Genomic DNA, 16,882 nt, shown 5'->3' with positions numbered 1-16,882 from the left:
GGCTTCTAATGTTAACATGCATGAAACCAAGGCTATAACGGTTACAGAAGTCATGAAAAGAGAGCGCCTGGGGAATAGGAGTGGAGCTAGGCACTGCAGGGCCTGGATTCACCTCTACATCATCAGAGGAACAGAGGAGGAGTAGGATAAGGGTACGGCTAAAAGCTTTGAGAATTGGTCGTCTATGACGTCCAGAATAGAGAGTAAAAGGAGCAGGTTTCTGGGGGCGATAAAATAGCTTCAAGGTATAATGTACAGACAAAGGTATGGTAGGATGTGAATACAGTGGAGGTAAACTTAGGCATTGAGTGATGATGAGAGAGATATTGTCTCTAGAAACATCATTGAAACCAGAAGATGACATAGCATGTGTGGGTGGTGGAACTGAAAGGTTGGATAAGGTATAATGAGCAGGGCTAGAGACTCTACAGTGAAATAAGCCAATAAACACTAACCAGAACAGCAATGGACAAGGCATATTGACATTAAGGAGAGGCATGCTTAGCCGAGGGATCATAAGGGTCCCGTGAGATTCAGACAGCTAGCCGGGCCATAGGTAGCAAGCTGGCAGAAGATGGAGGGAGGTCTGTTTTTAGCCACCTCGTGCGTTTCCGTCTGTAGATTAGTGGGGTTCCGTGTGGTAGGGGGGACCAGTCCAATTGGCAAAATAGTTATAGTTATAGTGGCCCAAAAAAATTGTCCCATAGACCTATTCAGATAGCAGCCGATAAGACAGCTAACGATTAGCGGGCCGCAGATGGGCGTTCAGGTTACGTCGCGACGGAGGGGCCAGTTGGATAACTCCCTCGGGCAGATAACGTCGGTAGTCCAGTTGTGAAGGCCCGATGGGGCTCCGCATCGGCAGTAAAACGGGTCCGGATAAGTGATTGTAGCCCAGGAGTGGCTGATGGAACTCTTTAGCTGGCTAGCTCCGGAATAATTGATGTTAGCTCCGGGACCGACATTAGCCAATAGTCACTCGGGTAGCAGCTAGCTAGCTGCAAGATCCAGGTGTAAATGTCCAGAGCCTGCAGTAGAAATCCGGGGATATAGAGAGAAAATAGGTCCGGTATACTCTGGTCTGAGTCGCGATGTACAAAACTGGCGATAGCTTTTCGAGCTAATGGTTAGCTGATGACCGCCAACCGTAGCTAGCTGAACACCAATGTTAGCCAGTGAACTGGCCAACCTCTGGCTAACCACAGGCTAGCTTCTGTTGTGGATTTCAGATTTCAGATTTGAGGTAAATAATACTATTTAAAAAATTTTTTTACAAATAATTGGCGAGGCGGGTTGCAGGAGAGTGTTTTGAGGTTGAGTTTTTAGAAGAAAAAAATATATAAAAGATATGCGAAGAAAATATGTAAATATATATATACATGGGACACGACAAGACGAAGGACAAAGACGTCTGACTGCTACGCCATCTTGGATACCTATGAGTCCTTGAGTGGCCCAGCCAGAGACCGTACTTGAACCCGATCTAACATCTCTGGGGAGACTTGAAAATAGCTGTGCAGCGATGCTCCCCATCCAAACCAACAGAACTTGAGAGGATCTGCAGAGAAGAATGGGAGAAACTCCCCAAATACAGGTGTGCCAAGCTTGTAGCATCATACCCAAGAAGACTCGAGGCTGTAATCGCTACCAAAGGTGCTTCAACAAAGTACTGAGTAAAGGGTCTGAATACTTATGTTAATGTGATATTTCATTTGTTTATTTTTTGAAAAAAAATCAAAAAATATGTTTTCACTTTGTCATTATGGGGCATTGTGTGTTGATTGAGGAGGGGGAAAAAACGATTTAATCCATTTTAGAATAAGGCTGTAATGTAACAAAATGTGGAAAAAGTCAAGGTGTCTGGATACTTTTCGAATGCACTGTATAGCAGGGATAGGCAAAAAGATTCAGCTGTGGGACGATTTTTGATAGAGTGGATCATTACTGGGCCGGTCCATAACTTTAATAATTTGGATATTGCAAATTTACCCCAATTTAGCCAAACTTAGCCCAATAAAAGATTGTAATAATCATTTCATGCCTTGATTACATTGAGACATGATCACATATCCCACTGGGCACAGACGTCAATTCAATGTCTATTCTACGTTAGATCAATGAAATTTCATTGAAATGACGTGGAAACAACGTTGATTCATGCAGTGTATGCCCTGTGGGATGTCTATTTTTATTTGTGGGAATACTTAGGAACAGATTTCCTAAAGACATTTTTTTTGTCGCTAAATTCCCGGTGATTTGAGTCTTTTTTTTTCTTCTAAAAACTAGAATCGCATTCTTTTGTTTAAAAAGATAAAAATAGAAAATAAACTTTGGGGGGCCAAAGCGACCTCTGATGTATAGGTATAACACCAGGTATGACATCATGAAATGCCTTTATTCTAATGCTGTTCCAGGTGTATAAGACACCAAAAACAAAATGGATGCAGTTATCCAACAGAAGTCTCTAGGACTGGGGTATGTCAGTAATTAAAATTGAATGTGAGGTGCATTTGTGAATATGGCCCAGTACATTACTGAGGCCAAGCTTCCTGCCATCCAGGACCTCTATACCAGGCTGTCAGAGAAAGGCCCTAAAAATTGTCAAAAAGACTCCAGCCACCCTAGTCATAGACAGGGCGGCAGGTAGCCTAGTGGTTAGACTGTTGGACGAGTAACCGAAAGGTTGCTAGATCAAATCCCAAGCATTTCACTGTAAGGTTGTATTCACCTGTTTCATTTCACCTGTTATATTCGGCGCATGTGACAAATACAATTTGATTTGATTTGAAATGATATGACAGCTGGATCTATGCCTTGATACTTGTTACAGGTGGGCTGCCTCGTCTGAAAGGGATGCTTAGAGAGAAGCTTTCTAATTTGCTGTTGAAGTACTGTGAGAGAATCGCTGCTCTTGGTGCATTTGCTGGGAAGACTGCCAATCGTGTGCTTGGGAACGAATACAAGCCAGGGGAGGGGATAATAGTACGGCCCTCAACATCATGTTAAGTCATTAGCACTGTGTGGTAATAACACTGCTATTATTGTGCACCTTTGTGTGTGAAAATAAGTGTTCAAGACATTCCATCGGGTGCGGTACTGCTCTGCTTTTGTGTCATTGTGTTAATGTTGTATGTGACCAACACCTGGTAGAAGGTAGTGATTTGGTTACTGGTTACTGTGTCACAGCCCCATGAGGACTGGCCTCTGTACCACCCCACAGTTACGACTATACACCTGGGCTTGCTCCCACACATTGCTGGACTTCTACAGGCCCATCAGCGCCCAGGAGGTGAGCTCCATAACAGGTTACGATTTAATCCATTTTAGAATAAGGCTGTAATGTAACAAAATGTGGAAAAAGTCAAGGTGTCTGGATACTTTTCGAATGCACTGTATAGCAGGGATAGGCAAAAAGATTCAGCTGTGGGACGATTTTTGATAGAGTGGATCATTACTGGGCCGGTCCATAACTTTAATAATTTGGATATTGCAAATTTACCCCAATTTAGCCAAACTTAGCCCAATAAAAGATTGTAATAATCATTTCATGCCTTGATTACATTGAGACATGATCACATATCCCACTGGGCACAGACGTCAATTCAATGTCTATTCTACGTTAGATCAATGAAATTAAGGGGATTTCATCTCCCAGTGTCCGGTGGAAAGCAGACTGAACCAGGTTTACCTCTAGGATTTTGCCTGTGCTTAGCTCCATTCAGTCTCTTTTTTTATCCTGGAAAATCTCCCCATATCTTAACAATTACAAGCATAGCAATAACATGTGTGAAAAATGGCGCCGACAGAGGGCTGCCGTGCTTCTAACTCTACAAGCATTACGCTACACCCACAATAACATCTGCTAAACACATGTATGTGACCAATACAATTTGATTTGACATGATGCAGCCACCACAATGCTTGAAAATATGGAGAGTGTACTCAATAATGTGTTGTATTGGATTTGCTCCAAACATAACACTTTGTATTCTGGACAAAAAGTTTATTGCTTTGCCAATTTATTTTCAGTATTACTTTAATGCCTTGTTGCAAACAGGATGTTGTTGATCCATCCTCAGTTTTCTCCAATCACAGCCATTAAACTCTGTAACTGTATTAAAGTCACCATTGGTCTCATGGTGAAATCCCTGAGTGGTTTCCTTCCTCTCCGGCAACTGAGTGAGGAAGGATGCCTGTATCTTTGTTGTGACTGGGTGTATTGATACACCATCCAAAGTGTAATTAATAACTTCACCATGCTTAAAGGGATATTCAATATCTGCTTTTTACATTTTTACCCATCTACCAATAGGTGCCCTTCTTTGTGAAACACTCCCTGGTCTTTGTGGTTGAATCTGTGTTTGAAATTCACTGCTCGACTGAGGGACCTTACAGATAATTGTATGTGTGGGGTACAGAGATGAGGAAATCATGTTAAGCACTATTATTGCACACATAGTGAGTCCATGCAACTTATTATGTTACTTTTTAAATTAATTTTGCTCCGTAACTTAATTAGGCTTGCCATAACAAAGGGGTTGAAGACTTATTGACTCAAGACATTTCAACTTTCATTTCGTATTAATTTGTAAACATTTCTAAAAACATAACCCCTCTTTGGTATTATGGGGTACTGTGACAAATCTCAATTTAATACATTTTACATTCAGGCTGTAACACAACAAAATGTGGAAAAAGTCAAGGGATGTGAATACTTTCTGAAGGCACTGTACTGTATACAGACACTGTAGATGACATGCAGACTTACAGTATTACAAGAATTTAGTATTACTAACGTCTTGTCACTCACTGCGTCCCAAGCCGGAGGTTCCACAGACTGAGGAGAGCCGCTACCTCCTGTCTCTGCTGGTGCAGAGCCTTCTCATCCTCCAGAAAACATGTACAAGCTCTTCCTCCACTGCATCCAGGGGACGCACCATGACTCCCTCACTGGCAGGGTGGCCAATCTTCTCGCTGCTGGGAACCTGACAGTGGCCACACTAACCCTAAGCACCAGGGTGACCCTCACCATGCGCCAGTGCCCAAAGTCACGAGGGCCAACCTAAGGAAGTAACCTTTTAGGACTTGGAGTTCTGCACTTGGGAAAAAATTTACACCATGATACAGACTGATTTCACTGATTATGATTATGTCATTCATTGCCTGGATTCTTTATAAAATGTTTGAATTATAATGCCAAAAGGCACTACAAAATACAAAACCCTAAGATCTGATTAACCTTGGTTACCTTGATTCATGGTAACATATTGTATGTACAGTACAGTATGTTTGATCAGGTGAGGTGTTATCCAAGGCCTCATGCAGCAAGGTCACATTTTCTGCACTTTTAGCTCTCTTTGTCTTAAAAAAATACAATTCCTCACTGTTTCACATGAGGAATATGTCTTATTGAGCAAGAGATGCTGTTGAATGTACTAATGTACTAATCTTTAGGCAGCCTGTCAATATAGTGACGTTTTGGTCCACACTTTGCACAGTTATAATCAATCACCACCTCTCACATTGTCAACGTTGTGTAAAATGTTGCTGACAGTTTCCCACGTCAAATCATCCTTTCAGGTTTTACTAGAAACTTGCTCACATGTTGTGCAGATAAGTATTTGACATGTTTCAAGAGAAATGTTCCATTGTTCTTCATTAAAAAAAATCTTCATATTTTTGTACAGATAACCATACACATATGTTAGAGATGATAGTATTTAATTTGTGGTTTTATCAGGCTTGTGGCAAAGATTTTCTTCTTGTGGTCAAGTTATGCTTGGCGGTAAAGACATCCCTTTTCTTTTCATTATCCACTCAGGGTCGGGGGGACATGTCTACCGAGTTTGATTGACAGCGTCAGTGGGCGTTTACTAACTTGGTTAATTTGGGTAACATCCTTCTTTCTATTTACAAGTTCACTCACTGGCACAACCAAGTCTTGGTAAGTAAATACCCCTAACATGTTGATTACGTCGGTGTTATTATAGTGTTAGTGTAGCCTCGTTTGCTAATATAAGATTTGCCCACTAACAGTGGATCAGCGCACTGCTAGTTAACGTTAGCTGCTTCCTGTCCAGGCAAGCTAGCTGGTTTGTAGGCTTGCAAAAAAAAGGACATACATTTCTTCAAACCGACATCCATCCTACAAAATATATTCGTGGCATTGATGTTGTTTGGCTACCAGGCATTTGTCCGACCTACATTAGCTGTCATACTTTGTAAGCTAACGTTAATTTAGCTGGCTACATTATAATGGTCTGCCAATTAGCCATCTAACTAGCTGTCGTTGTTTTAACATTTTAAAAAATGTATCATTCGCTGGGGTATCTAATTTAGGATCATTTTACTTTTTAAGCAGACCAGCCAATTTGGAAACGTAAAAATTGTCTGGAGGGCATTTTATTGGCAAGTCGTCTTTGGGTGAAATATTTGCAGTGGGTGTGTCAACACTGAGTCATTAGCCTACACTGTTAGGCTTCCGTTATTCTTGAGATTGCCATATTATTTCCATTATGGGTATTTATGACTCTATTAATTAATAATTAGTGCTATTTCAAACTACTTTAGAAACGAATACTTTTCAATCTGTTTTTCCCCTTCTACAGGTTGACTAACTTGATTAAAGATGTTTCTGGGCAAAGGACTCATTGGTGGCATTCTTGATGTAGGAAGGTAAGGATCTGGCTATAGTACTAAGGACCTCTTCTAAATCATTTGCGCTTATTATGTATAAACAATGTTGACCACAAGAATGTAGTCAGTAGTGTTTTCTGGGCTTTGCCGAATGGGAAGGGGGTTGAGGCTTTTTGGGTTGTGTGGGTGCAAGGGGAATGAAAGTTGTCTAATCTTAGAACCAATTTAAGCAGTGCCAAAGTCCTATCATTGCATAGACTTTCAGGTGTGGATAATATATTATCACTGTGCTGTTTTAATCAGTTTGGAATCAAGAGAGAATACAAGGTGTTAATTGTTTAAGCTATGTTGGACAGGAGCATGATTCTTCAGCTAGCAATCACTGCAGCTATTACCACTGACCAAGTCAATCAATGCCTCTATATCTCTGCATAGCTATCACTCTTAGGAATGCTACCCAGTGACTAACCTATTCATCTCCCCTATGTCCCCTTCAGCTATATTGATCCAGCTGCTTTTGTGCCCTCTGACCCAGTGGCATTGCTATTTCATAATTTATCACCAGAATACACAGTTGTTATGGATAATAGTAACCTGAACAATAAATGCCTAATTTCCTAACGTTGTTATCCTGCAGCCCGCACCACGAAGGCCACTTGCGTACGCAGAGTGAGAGTGACGAAGAAAGACAGTTTCACAAACTCTTCCAGCAGTTGGCTGGAGATGTGAGTACGATATTTCCTTGCTACTACTCCCTCACCATATTCCTATTTTGGTTTAACTTCGTAGTACCTCTGTAAAAGTAAACACCTTGTGGCAACCATACACATTGCCATTAAAAAGGCACTGTGACTGCTGAAATGCCTTTCATGCAGGATGATCTTCATTTAATGGCTCAAATTCATTATTGAATACTGTTAATAGATGCACTATGCATGCTATGCTTCGATGTTGGGAATAATTAAAATGAATAACTTTTCCTTCAGGACATGGAGGTGAGCCCCATTGAACTGATGAACATCCTGAATAGAATTATTTCCTAAGTCAGGGTTCTATTCTGTCTATTTGTGTGGCTCTGCCTGGATGTACATGCTTGCATGCTTTAAGCAAGTCTCTACATATGCCTGTTTATTGACAATCCTTTTCTATCCCAGAAAGCCATGTTTGAGATGTAATATTCTTGATGAATTTCTCAGTGAGGCTGATATATATTTGTGAGTAAGGGGATGATACGCTGAGTGATCTGGCTGCTTTTTAATTTCAGATGGTGACTTGAAGACAGACGGGTTTAGCATAGAGTCCTGCAGGAGCATGGTGGCAGTCATGGATGTATCCTTCCTGTCATGACCTGTTTGTGGTGGGGGTCAGGGTCCAGGCTGTGACTTAACAAAATGTGGAAAAAGTGAAGGCGTATGAATACTTTCCGGAAGCACTGTAAGCGTCAGGTTTTTGTTAACCTTAACTCTGTTGCAGAGTGACAGCACTGTAAAGCTTGAATTTCATGAGTTCAAACACCTCTGGAACAATATCAAGAAATGGCAGGTGAGTATTTAATTTCCACCAGCTTGGTAAAAACTATTTGTCTCATTATTTCTTGATTTGAATAATAAAGTAGTTTGAGAGTATTAGCACTATTAGAAAGTATAATAGTGTGTAACCATGGAAATTGAATCAAAGATGTATTATACTACATATAAATGTATTTCAAAATAAAGGTTTTTGTTTTGTTTTCAGGGTGTGTATAAGACTTATGACACTGATGGCTCCAGGGTTATTGGTGCAGATGAGCTTCCCAACGCTTTCAGGGTTGCAGGTTAGAGATATCATACAGCACAGAAAGATTTATATCACTGTTTGGCAGACACTTGTTACAGCTCATATGTTCTTAAAACATTGCACTGTGATATGAATACATTTTGAATGTCAAAACTTCTTAAGTGGTGTTTGAGATTGCAATCCTCTGTTTCCAGCTTCATAGTTAAAGGTTTAGATATCAGCATTTCAGTTTTGACCAAGGATATTCATAAAACCTAAATATGTATGTCTATGGTTTGGACCCAGGCTTCCGCCTCAACGACCAGCTGTTCCAGATGATCATCCGCAGATACAGCGAAGAGAATGAGGACCTGGACTTTGACAACTATTAATTGGCTGTCTTGTGAGACTGGATGCTATGTGTCGTAAGTCTTGATTCCCTGCTCTTTTCCATATCGTCGTCATGGTAGGGGTTCTTTTAGCTCTGTATAGGGTTTAGATATAAAAACCATATGCATTAACCTTTTGGTACGTGTGTCAGCACAACTAATGGTACTCCTTTTGAAAATAATGGGGTACATAATCATTGGAATATTTTATTGCCAGTTTTCTCTATTCAAAAGGCAGTCGCACATCTGAGCTATCTTTTTTTGCAGGTGCATGGTAACAGTTGATAAGATAAGAAACCTGCACACTGCTCTTGATAGTATCACTGCTCTTTAATAAGCTTTACGTGTTGACCTCAAGGCCTTCATTAGAGCTGCCTTTTGAATAGAGAAAACGGCTTTGCCAATAAAATATTCCAATGATTATGTACCCCATTATTTTCAAAGGAGTACCATCTGTTGTTGTACCATCTGTTGTATCTTCCTGGTTTCAGGTGCCTTCAACACCTTAGACAAGGATAACAATGGAACCATCAAGGTCAACGTTCAAGAGGTAAGCTTGTCACACTTACAAGCTGTACCAATGAGATGGTTTTCTGAATGTAAATAGCCTAGCAAAGCTACTTTGGTCATCGGCATCACTGTACAATGTGTTCCTATCACACAAGAGGTCAAAACCCACCATTGTACAGGGTTGATGTCAAACAATTGTTTTAATTTGTTTCTTTGCAGTGACTCCAGTTGACCATGTACTCCTGAGCTTAGGACATGCCTACAGGTGTTTACAAAACCACTCCATTCTTCTCTACTTCATGCTGTGCTTTAGACCACTCCATGGACCCCCTGTGCCAGTCAACCAGTCCCCCAGTGTATGCAGGTTTCCCTACATTATTTGCAACCTACACAATGTGAATACAGCATTTTCATACAACAAAAGAGGAGTTGTAGACTAACGTGGGAACTAAAACCTGCACACACAGTGGTTCTATGGGCTGACATTGAGAACCTCTGGGCCACTCATTGCTGGTCTTGCATTCAACCAAGAGTATCTGCTTGTTTTCCTTTTGAATTGAAGAAAAGACAGCCATAGCCTGTGTAGAGGTTCTTTCCAATAGCTCTCAAATGGTAATCATTTACCAATCATCTTTAAGCCAGTTCTGAAATAGTCTATAACTGTGACACATACATGATGTAGCTACACATAATAATGCCAGCACAATGTTCGTTTTTATGTCTAACAAGAAAAATGTGGTTTGTGCCATTGCTTCATGAAACCAACAGATGCCATTTAAGGATTTGGTTACTGTCTTTGAAATGACCAGTGTCATTTTGTATGGAATTAAAGTAATCCTAACAATGTGGTGCGTGTTATTTCAACACATCAAGCCTACTCATCTACAAAGTTGTATTAGTCATATGTACAGGATAAACAATGAAATGCTTACTTACAGGTTCCTTCAACAATAGAAAATAATACTAACAAAGTAAATGGCTCAACAGAATAAGCATTTTAGCATAATACAGGAAGGCACAATTTATAGTCCAATATTTACAAGCGTTTAAAAATTGTGCGGTATCTAGCAATAACATGTCTGGTAGCGTGAATGTATGTGCTAAAGTGCAGGTGGTCAGCCCAGTTGATATCGGACTTCATGCTCCGATACCATATGCCCGACAGTAAGGGAGTGAACAGCTCATGGCTGGGGTGTGTGGGGTCCTTGATGATGCTGTGGGCTTTCGTTTGAGAAACGTTAGATGTCCTGGATGGCTAACATTTCATCATTTTGTTTCACCCACGCTCTGGGAATAAGGGCTGATGCGTTTACCTGATGGCTGGATTAATACATGTGTATCACCCGTCGTGGTTAACTTGACCACTGTTTCTTCATCATGATAAAGCTTATTAGCTACTTTTTATATTAATAGTATTTTAGGTGCTTGGGAAAGTTAAGTGATTTCAACAGCGCCATAGCTCGAGCATTGTGGTCAGTCACAGGACTTTTCTCTCACAGAGAAAACACGTACTGAGCTTGCGTACAAACTAGCGCGAGACATCGGACTGTGGCTAGCTAACTACGAAGTTTTCGGACTAATCGCAGAAATCACAACCTTTCTTTCCCTCAAAAGGTAAAACTATAATGTATAGCAATATTACAAATATCTAGCCTATTTTGGTGTTATTTTTTTATCTCGTAAAATGAATGAAGAGGCGACAATGCGTACGCAAACGTTTGCTAGCTACAATCTTGTTAAGACGTGACTAGCTAACATTAGCTAGCTAGCTTACTTGTTCACGAAAAAAAAACGCCCAAAATGTGAACAATGAGCAGTAACGGCATTTTTGATGTTAAGGCATTGTGTTTTTAAAAAGTGCAAATATGTTACCATATCGCAGTTACTAACCGGTTTCACCGCTATCGCATAGATAACATCCTAGTTAGCTATAGCTAGTTAACTAACAAGTACATTTTTGGGGTACGGGTAAGTTAACGTGAACTAATGTAGCTAGCTAGCAGTCTAGCCCGTAAACCGAGCTAAATCAAGAGAGCACTGACTGCTGTCTGACGATGATACTCGGGTTGCGTCTGTCTTCTTGGCATGACAGGCTGATGACTGGTCAACAAAGGGATTGCGCTTGACTCTCAGACAGCTGTGCAAGTAATTTATAGGGTGCAAGGTTTGTATTCATGATTCTGTCATGCAATGTTGTGATTGGGGGAACCAAATTGAATTCAATTAACTAGCTAATGAGTACAGACGCTCATTCACGGACACACTTTACTATAGCTGAATTTAGATGCACTTGCTGATATTCTTCATCTTATCCACCTTATATTATCAATCAACAATTACTCAAATTATGTTATTTTGGAATCTGATATTTGTATTCAGTATCAAATGTTTCCTTTTAGTTGTACGCTGTTTGGTATTTGATAGAGGTCCAGTGATGTATTATTATGAGTTACATTTTTGGCTCCAGAAGAACTAGTAGTATCCCTACTAGGAGGACTGAAGGCAGAGACCAGAGTGAAAGAAGCAGACCAGAGAGATAAGAGGCATTGTGGAAGATGTCTGCCTCACACTTCTTCAATGAGGACAGTGTCACGCGGTTCAAAAAGAGAAAAGCTCGCTTTACCTTCAGTGAGGTCCACATCCTCCTGGATGAAGTGAAGAAGAATCGGCACATCGTTGTCGGTATGTACCTCTGTACCCTGCAGCACTTCATGTTGATGTGATGATAAAAAAAATGTTTGTTTAAAACTCATGCCTGTGTTTCTTTTCAGAATTTAGACACGTGGTCATGCTTTAATTTTGCAGATGCACAGTAACTCTTGTCTTATGCTCAAGTACTGGCTCCTCTTAGACACCAGTATGTATGGCCAACCAAACACCAGCATCTGATCCTTTTCTTATTAATTGTCCCTCTGACTCTTACAGGGAAGTTTAACCGCGGTGTACCAACGGATGTGAAGAAGCGCGTGTGGGCGGAGATCACGGCCAGTGTGAATGAGATCGGGGAGAGCCAGCGTGAGGTCATCGAGATCATCAAGAAGTGGTCCGACCTCAAGTGCGACACCAAGCGCAAGGTTGCCGCCATGCGGTCGGGGGCCAACTTCAAGGGGATCAACTCGCGGCTGTCCCGCGACCTCAGCCCCACAGAGAACATTGTGCATCAGATCTTGGAGCTGGATGGGAAGCGAAGCCGGGTGCCAGGTCTCCATTATGGGGCTTTCAAGGAGGGAGATGATGATGAAGGACCAGAGGAGGAGGACGAGGAAGAGGACATGGCGGGGATACACAGTTACCCCAATGAAGGAATAGATGTCTCAATGCCACCACCCTCCACGCTTTCCTCGGCCATGCCCATGTCCTTTTCCATGGGGATGCCCATGCCGGGCCCTGGCCACACACCCATACCCCCGGTTCAACCCAAAGATGACCATTCTATGCCAACCTACAGTGGCTCGTCCAGTGAGTTATCTACTTTGAAACTGGAAGGGTCTGGGTTGTTCAATTTATACACCACACACACCTTTTATGGTGAGGGGTTATCGAGGGTGCATATTCACATATTAGATTTTCTGTTGCAGGAGATTCGTCACATCCCTCTTATGAAATGCAGTATGAGATACCCACTGCTGAAGGTAAGAGTGTATATGCATGCAGTGTGGTGCGTTAACCCAACATTCAACTCTGTTTATTTGTCTATAGGGTCTGATTTGTCTGGTATTGCAGTACTAGAAATACGCTTGTGAAATACTGCCGGATGTGTGGTATAAGGGCTGGGAATTGCCAGGGACCTCACAATACGATACTTAGGTGCTGATACGATATGTATTGCGATTCGATGTTCCAAACATACTGCTCACCATGCAGTGCCTTCAGAAAGTATTCACACCCCCTTGACTTTTTCCACATTGTATTTACAGCCTGCATTTTAATTGGATTAAATTGAGACACATCACTGAGTACCACTTCATATTTTAAAGCATGGTGGTGGCTGCATCATATTATGGGTATGCTTGACATTGGCAAGGACTATGGATTAAAAAAAAAAAATTGGGAGGGGGGATAACACACAAAAAAGGGAATAGAGCTAAGCACAGGCAAAATCCGAGAGGAAAACCTGTTTGTCTGCTTCCCAACAGACACTGGGAGACAAGTTCACCTTTCAACAGGACAACCTAAAACACAAGGCCAAATATACACTGGAGTTGCTTACCAAGACGACATTGAATCTTCCTGAGTGGCCTAGTTACAGTTTACTTAAATCGGCTTAAATCTATGGCAATACTTAGATGGCTTTGTAGCAATGATCAACATCCACCTTGACAGAGCTTGAAGAATTTAAAAAAGAATGTGCAAATATTGTACAATTCAGGTGTGCAAAGCTCTGTTACTTACCCAGAAAGACAGCTGTAATTACTGCCAAAAGTGATTTTTAACATGTATTGACTCTGGGTGTGAATACTTTTTAAGAGTTATTTCTGTATTTAATTTAATACATTTGCAAAAAATTCTAAACATTTTTGCTTTGTCATGCTTTGTTGTTTATAGATGGGTGAGGACAAAAAAAACACAATTTTATCCATTTTGAATTCAGGCTATAATCATGTGGAATAAGTAGAGGGGTATGAATATTTTCTGAAGGCACTGTATGTCTGCTGCAGAGGGACAAGAGCCATGAGAAAACTACTTTTTATCAGTCATGGAAATAAGTGCTGAAAACCTATTTAAAAAGATGGACAACAAGCTATGAATAAAAAAATACAGGAGTTTTGGTACAGTTACAGACAACTAGCGCAAAAATATTGCGATAGTGTCAATACGATATCATAAAAATGTATATCCTGATGTAACTATCGATTCCCCCCCCCCATATCACTATGTGGTATGTGTAACCTCAAACACACGCACAAGTTCAGTGTCACCTCTTGCCTTTCCCCAGACACTGAGAACCAGTTTGGGCAGACAGACGACGAGCGTCAGGACGAGCTGCCCCCTTCCACCTCACAGACGTCCAGCCTCACAGAGGACAACCAGGGGAGCGGCGGTGGCCCACACCCCTCCACAGGCACCCAGCCCTCACCCTCATCGTTTTCCGCCGCACCACCTACAGCAGGCCAGCCACCTCGGAACGCCAGGGATAGCATGTTGCAGAGTGCCTCGCTGAGCATTCAGGAGCAGCACGCCACCAACACCGCGCTAGAGACGGTGTCGCGCTCCCTGGAACTGCTGTCCGAGTCGGTGCAGCAGCTGGCCGAGACGCAGCAGGAGTTTGTGCGCGAGTCGCTGCAGCTGCAGAGGGAGACGATGCACATACTCCGAGACTTCACCAGTGGGGCCCTGGCCCTCATGCATGACAAGCTCAATGGACGCCCGGCCCTATAGCCCAGACGTTGCTGCACTATCTGCCTCCTGTGGAGCTGGACGGGTGTGTTCCTTTACACTGGGTACAAGGTTGTTCCATTTCTTTCATTGAGTCATTTACTCCAGACATTTTTAGTGGGTTGTGTTCCGAGTTACTGTATTTTATAGGAGTAACCCTGTCTGCGTAAATGTTTAAATTATGAACTGTGTGTTATCCCTCCAAGGGAAATACAGAAACTCAAAGCAGAATTAGGGGTTTCTTGCACAAATTAAGAGCCTATTTGTTTCTTCCCCCATTTCTCAGATCATTAAAATTGAGTTAGTTTAAGGCTCAGAGAGAGTCTAAAATTTGCCTAATTTTAAAGTGAGGTAATAATGTGTAATGTTTTCTAAAGTGTCCTGTTGTATCATGTTGAAAACAGATTCTATCTGATAAACATGTTAGAGCGATAGGGCCCCGTCATTTGTAAAGGTGGGCATACTTCTTGAGATTATGGACTGATTTCTGTATGTTCATTTTTTATGTGAGACAGTTTTAAATGAATTCTCCTTTTGTCTACTATGTTGATGTAGTCTCCTTATGTACTATTGTACGGAGATATTGTAGAACATGTAAATAAATATGATTGATAACTGCTGTAAACTGACTTTAAATTGCTCTTATTATACAGTAGGACCTCAGCGACACAAACACATCGGGAATGCAGGTCATTCAGAACCCCTTAAATGTTTAACTTTCTAATAGCGGAGGTTCATAAAGTTGATGGGCAAATAAATGCCTTGTTTACCCAAATTTCTGTATTGTACATTGCTCTATGTTATATTTTTTGTGAAGTCATTAGCACAGTATACATGTTGCCAATTTTGGCTTTAAGACGTAGGCAATTTGAAAAACCAAAAAGTAAATGGTGCCGATTTATTGGCACATTGAACCATGTCGCACGCTGTAGATAACTCCATGGATAGTAGTAAAACCATGACATATTGAGACATCATACACTACATGACCAAAATGATGTGGACACCTGAACATCTCATTCCAAAATCATGGGTATTAATATGGAGTTGGTCCCCCTTTGCTGCTATAACAGCCTCCACTCTTCTGGGAAGGCTTTCCAGTAGATGTTGGAACATTGCTGTGGGGACTTGCTTCCATTCAGCCACAAGAGCATTAGTGAGGTCAGGGAATACTGTTGGGCGATTAGGCCTGGCTCACAGTCGGCGTTTCAATTCATCCCAAAGGTGTTCAATGGCGTTGAGGTCAGGGCTCTGTGCAGGCCAGTCAAGTTCTTCCACACCGATCTCGACAAACCATTTCTGTATGGACCTCGCTTTGTGCACAGGGTCATGCCAAAACAGGAAAGGGCCTTCCCCAAACTGGTGCCACAAAGTTGGAAGCACAGAATTGTCTAGAATGTCATTGTATGCTGTAGTGTTGACATTTCCCTTCACTGGAACTAAGGGGTCTAGCCCGAACCATGAACAGCCCCAGACCATTATTCCTCCTCCACCAAACTTTATAGTTGGCACTGCATTCAGTTCTTGTGCTGACGTTGCTTCCAGAGGTAGTTTAGAACTCGGTAGCTACGTGCTTCAGCACTCTGTGGTCCCGTTCTGTGCGCTTTTGTGGCCTACCACTTCACGGCTGAGCCGTTGTTGCTTCTAGACGTTTCCGCTTTACAATAACAGCACTTACATTTGACCGGGGCAGCTCTAGCAGGGCGGAAATTTGACAAACTGACTTGTTAGAAAGGTGGCATCCTATGTCGGTGTGCTATGTTGAAAGTCACTGAGTTTTTCAGTAAGGCCATTCTATTACCAATGTTTGTCTATGGAGATTGCATGGCTGTGTGCTCAATTTTATACATCTGTCAGCAAAGGGTGTGGCTGAAACAGCAGAAGGGGTGTCCACATAAACTATTTATACAAAAGTATCTTTATGCACCTTTGCCATTCACTTAAAATACATATGGACAATTTCGATTGCATATTTGTTTTTTGATCCTTTAGCCAGACACTGTCTTTAGCACATGTAGTTAATGTTTAAAAGGCAAAAGTCATTTACTTTGTTATTGCATATCCTGGTTTGATATTGCCCGTTAATGCCTCATGAGCTTAGTTCAACTGTCAGTCATACACCATGAGAACCCAAAATATAAGCTTGTTTTTCTTCAATGTTTATAAACATTGTAAATGTAAACAAACACTGTATAGCCTCATAACATGGTTAAAAC

At 41.5% G+C, this 16,882-nt stretch overlaps 1 protein-coding gene and 1 pseudogene across 5 annotated transcripts; both read left to right on the top strand.

Moving 5' to 3' along the window:
- Positions 1 to 3,190: 3,190 nt before the first annotated feature.
- On the top strand, positions 3,191 to 10,134 carry LOC123742359 (calpain small subunit 1-like; annotated as a pseudogene). The gene is made up of 9 exons (XR_014391957.1): positions 3,191 to 3,289; positions 4,822 to 4,900; positions 7,329 to 7,361; positions 7,901 to 7,965; positions 8,110 to 8,178; positions 8,371 to 8,449; positions 8,698 to 8,816; positions 9,272 to 9,330; positions 9,510 to 10,134. The product of XR_014391957.1 is annotated as a calpain small subunit 1-like (transcript).
- A 217-nt stretch (positions 10,135 to 10,351) lies between these two features.
- Positions 10,352 to 15,291, top strand: zgc:153990 (Myb_DNA-bind_5 domain-containing protein). 4 transcript variants are annotated; one of them, XM_014197700.3, is made up of 5 exons: positions 10,352 to 10,904; positions 11,761 to 11,972; positions 12,216 to 12,749; positions 12,869 to 12,922; positions 14,227 to 15,291. In XM_014197700.3, the coding sequence occupies exons 2-5, from the start codon at positions 11,846 to 11,848 to the stop codon at positions 14,667 to 14,669; spliced, it is 1,158 nt and encodes a 385-aa protein (XP_014053175.1). In that variant the 5' UTR covers positions 10,352 to 10,904; positions 11,761 to 11,845; the 3' UTR covers positions 14,670 to 15,291. The 4 variants fall into 4 exon arrangements, with proteins under 4 accessions (XP_014053175.1, XP_014053172.1, XP_014053174.1 ...); XM_014197697.3 differs by having other exon boundaries at positions 10,356 to 10,904; positions 11,758 to 11,972; XM_014197699.3 differs by lacking the exon at positions 10,352 to 10,904 and adding an exon at positions 10,920 to 11,454 and having other exon boundaries at positions 11,758 to 11,972.
- The last annotated feature ends 1,591 nt before the right edge of the window (positions 15,292 to 16,882 follow it).

Source organism: Salmo salar, chromosome 04, assembly GCF_965601325.2.
Source record: "Salmo salar chromosome 04, fSalSal1, whole genome shotgun sequence".
NCBI classification, from domain to species: domain Eukaryota; kingdom Metazoa; phylum Chordata; class Actinopteri; order Salmoniformes; family Salmonidae; genus Salmo; species Salmo salar.
The sequence above is the reverse complement of the archived record's forward strand: the minus strand, read 5'-3'. Positions and strand labels throughout refer to the sequence as shown.

Excerpts from the sequence above, each read along its gene's own strand:
- zgc:153990 (XM_014197700.3), top strand. The coding sequence starts at position 11,846 with ATGTCTGCCTCACACTTCTTCAATGAGGACAGTGTCACGCGGTTCAAA. Across the intron at positions 11,973-12,215 it reads GAATCGGCACATCGTTGTCG|GGAAGTTTAACCGCGGTGTA; the intron begins GTATGTACCTCT and ends TGACTCTTACAG. Across the intron at positions 12,750-12,868 it reads AACCTACAGTGGCTCGTCCA|GAGATTCGTCACATCCCTCT; the intron begins GTGAGTTATCTA and ends TTTCTGTTGCAG.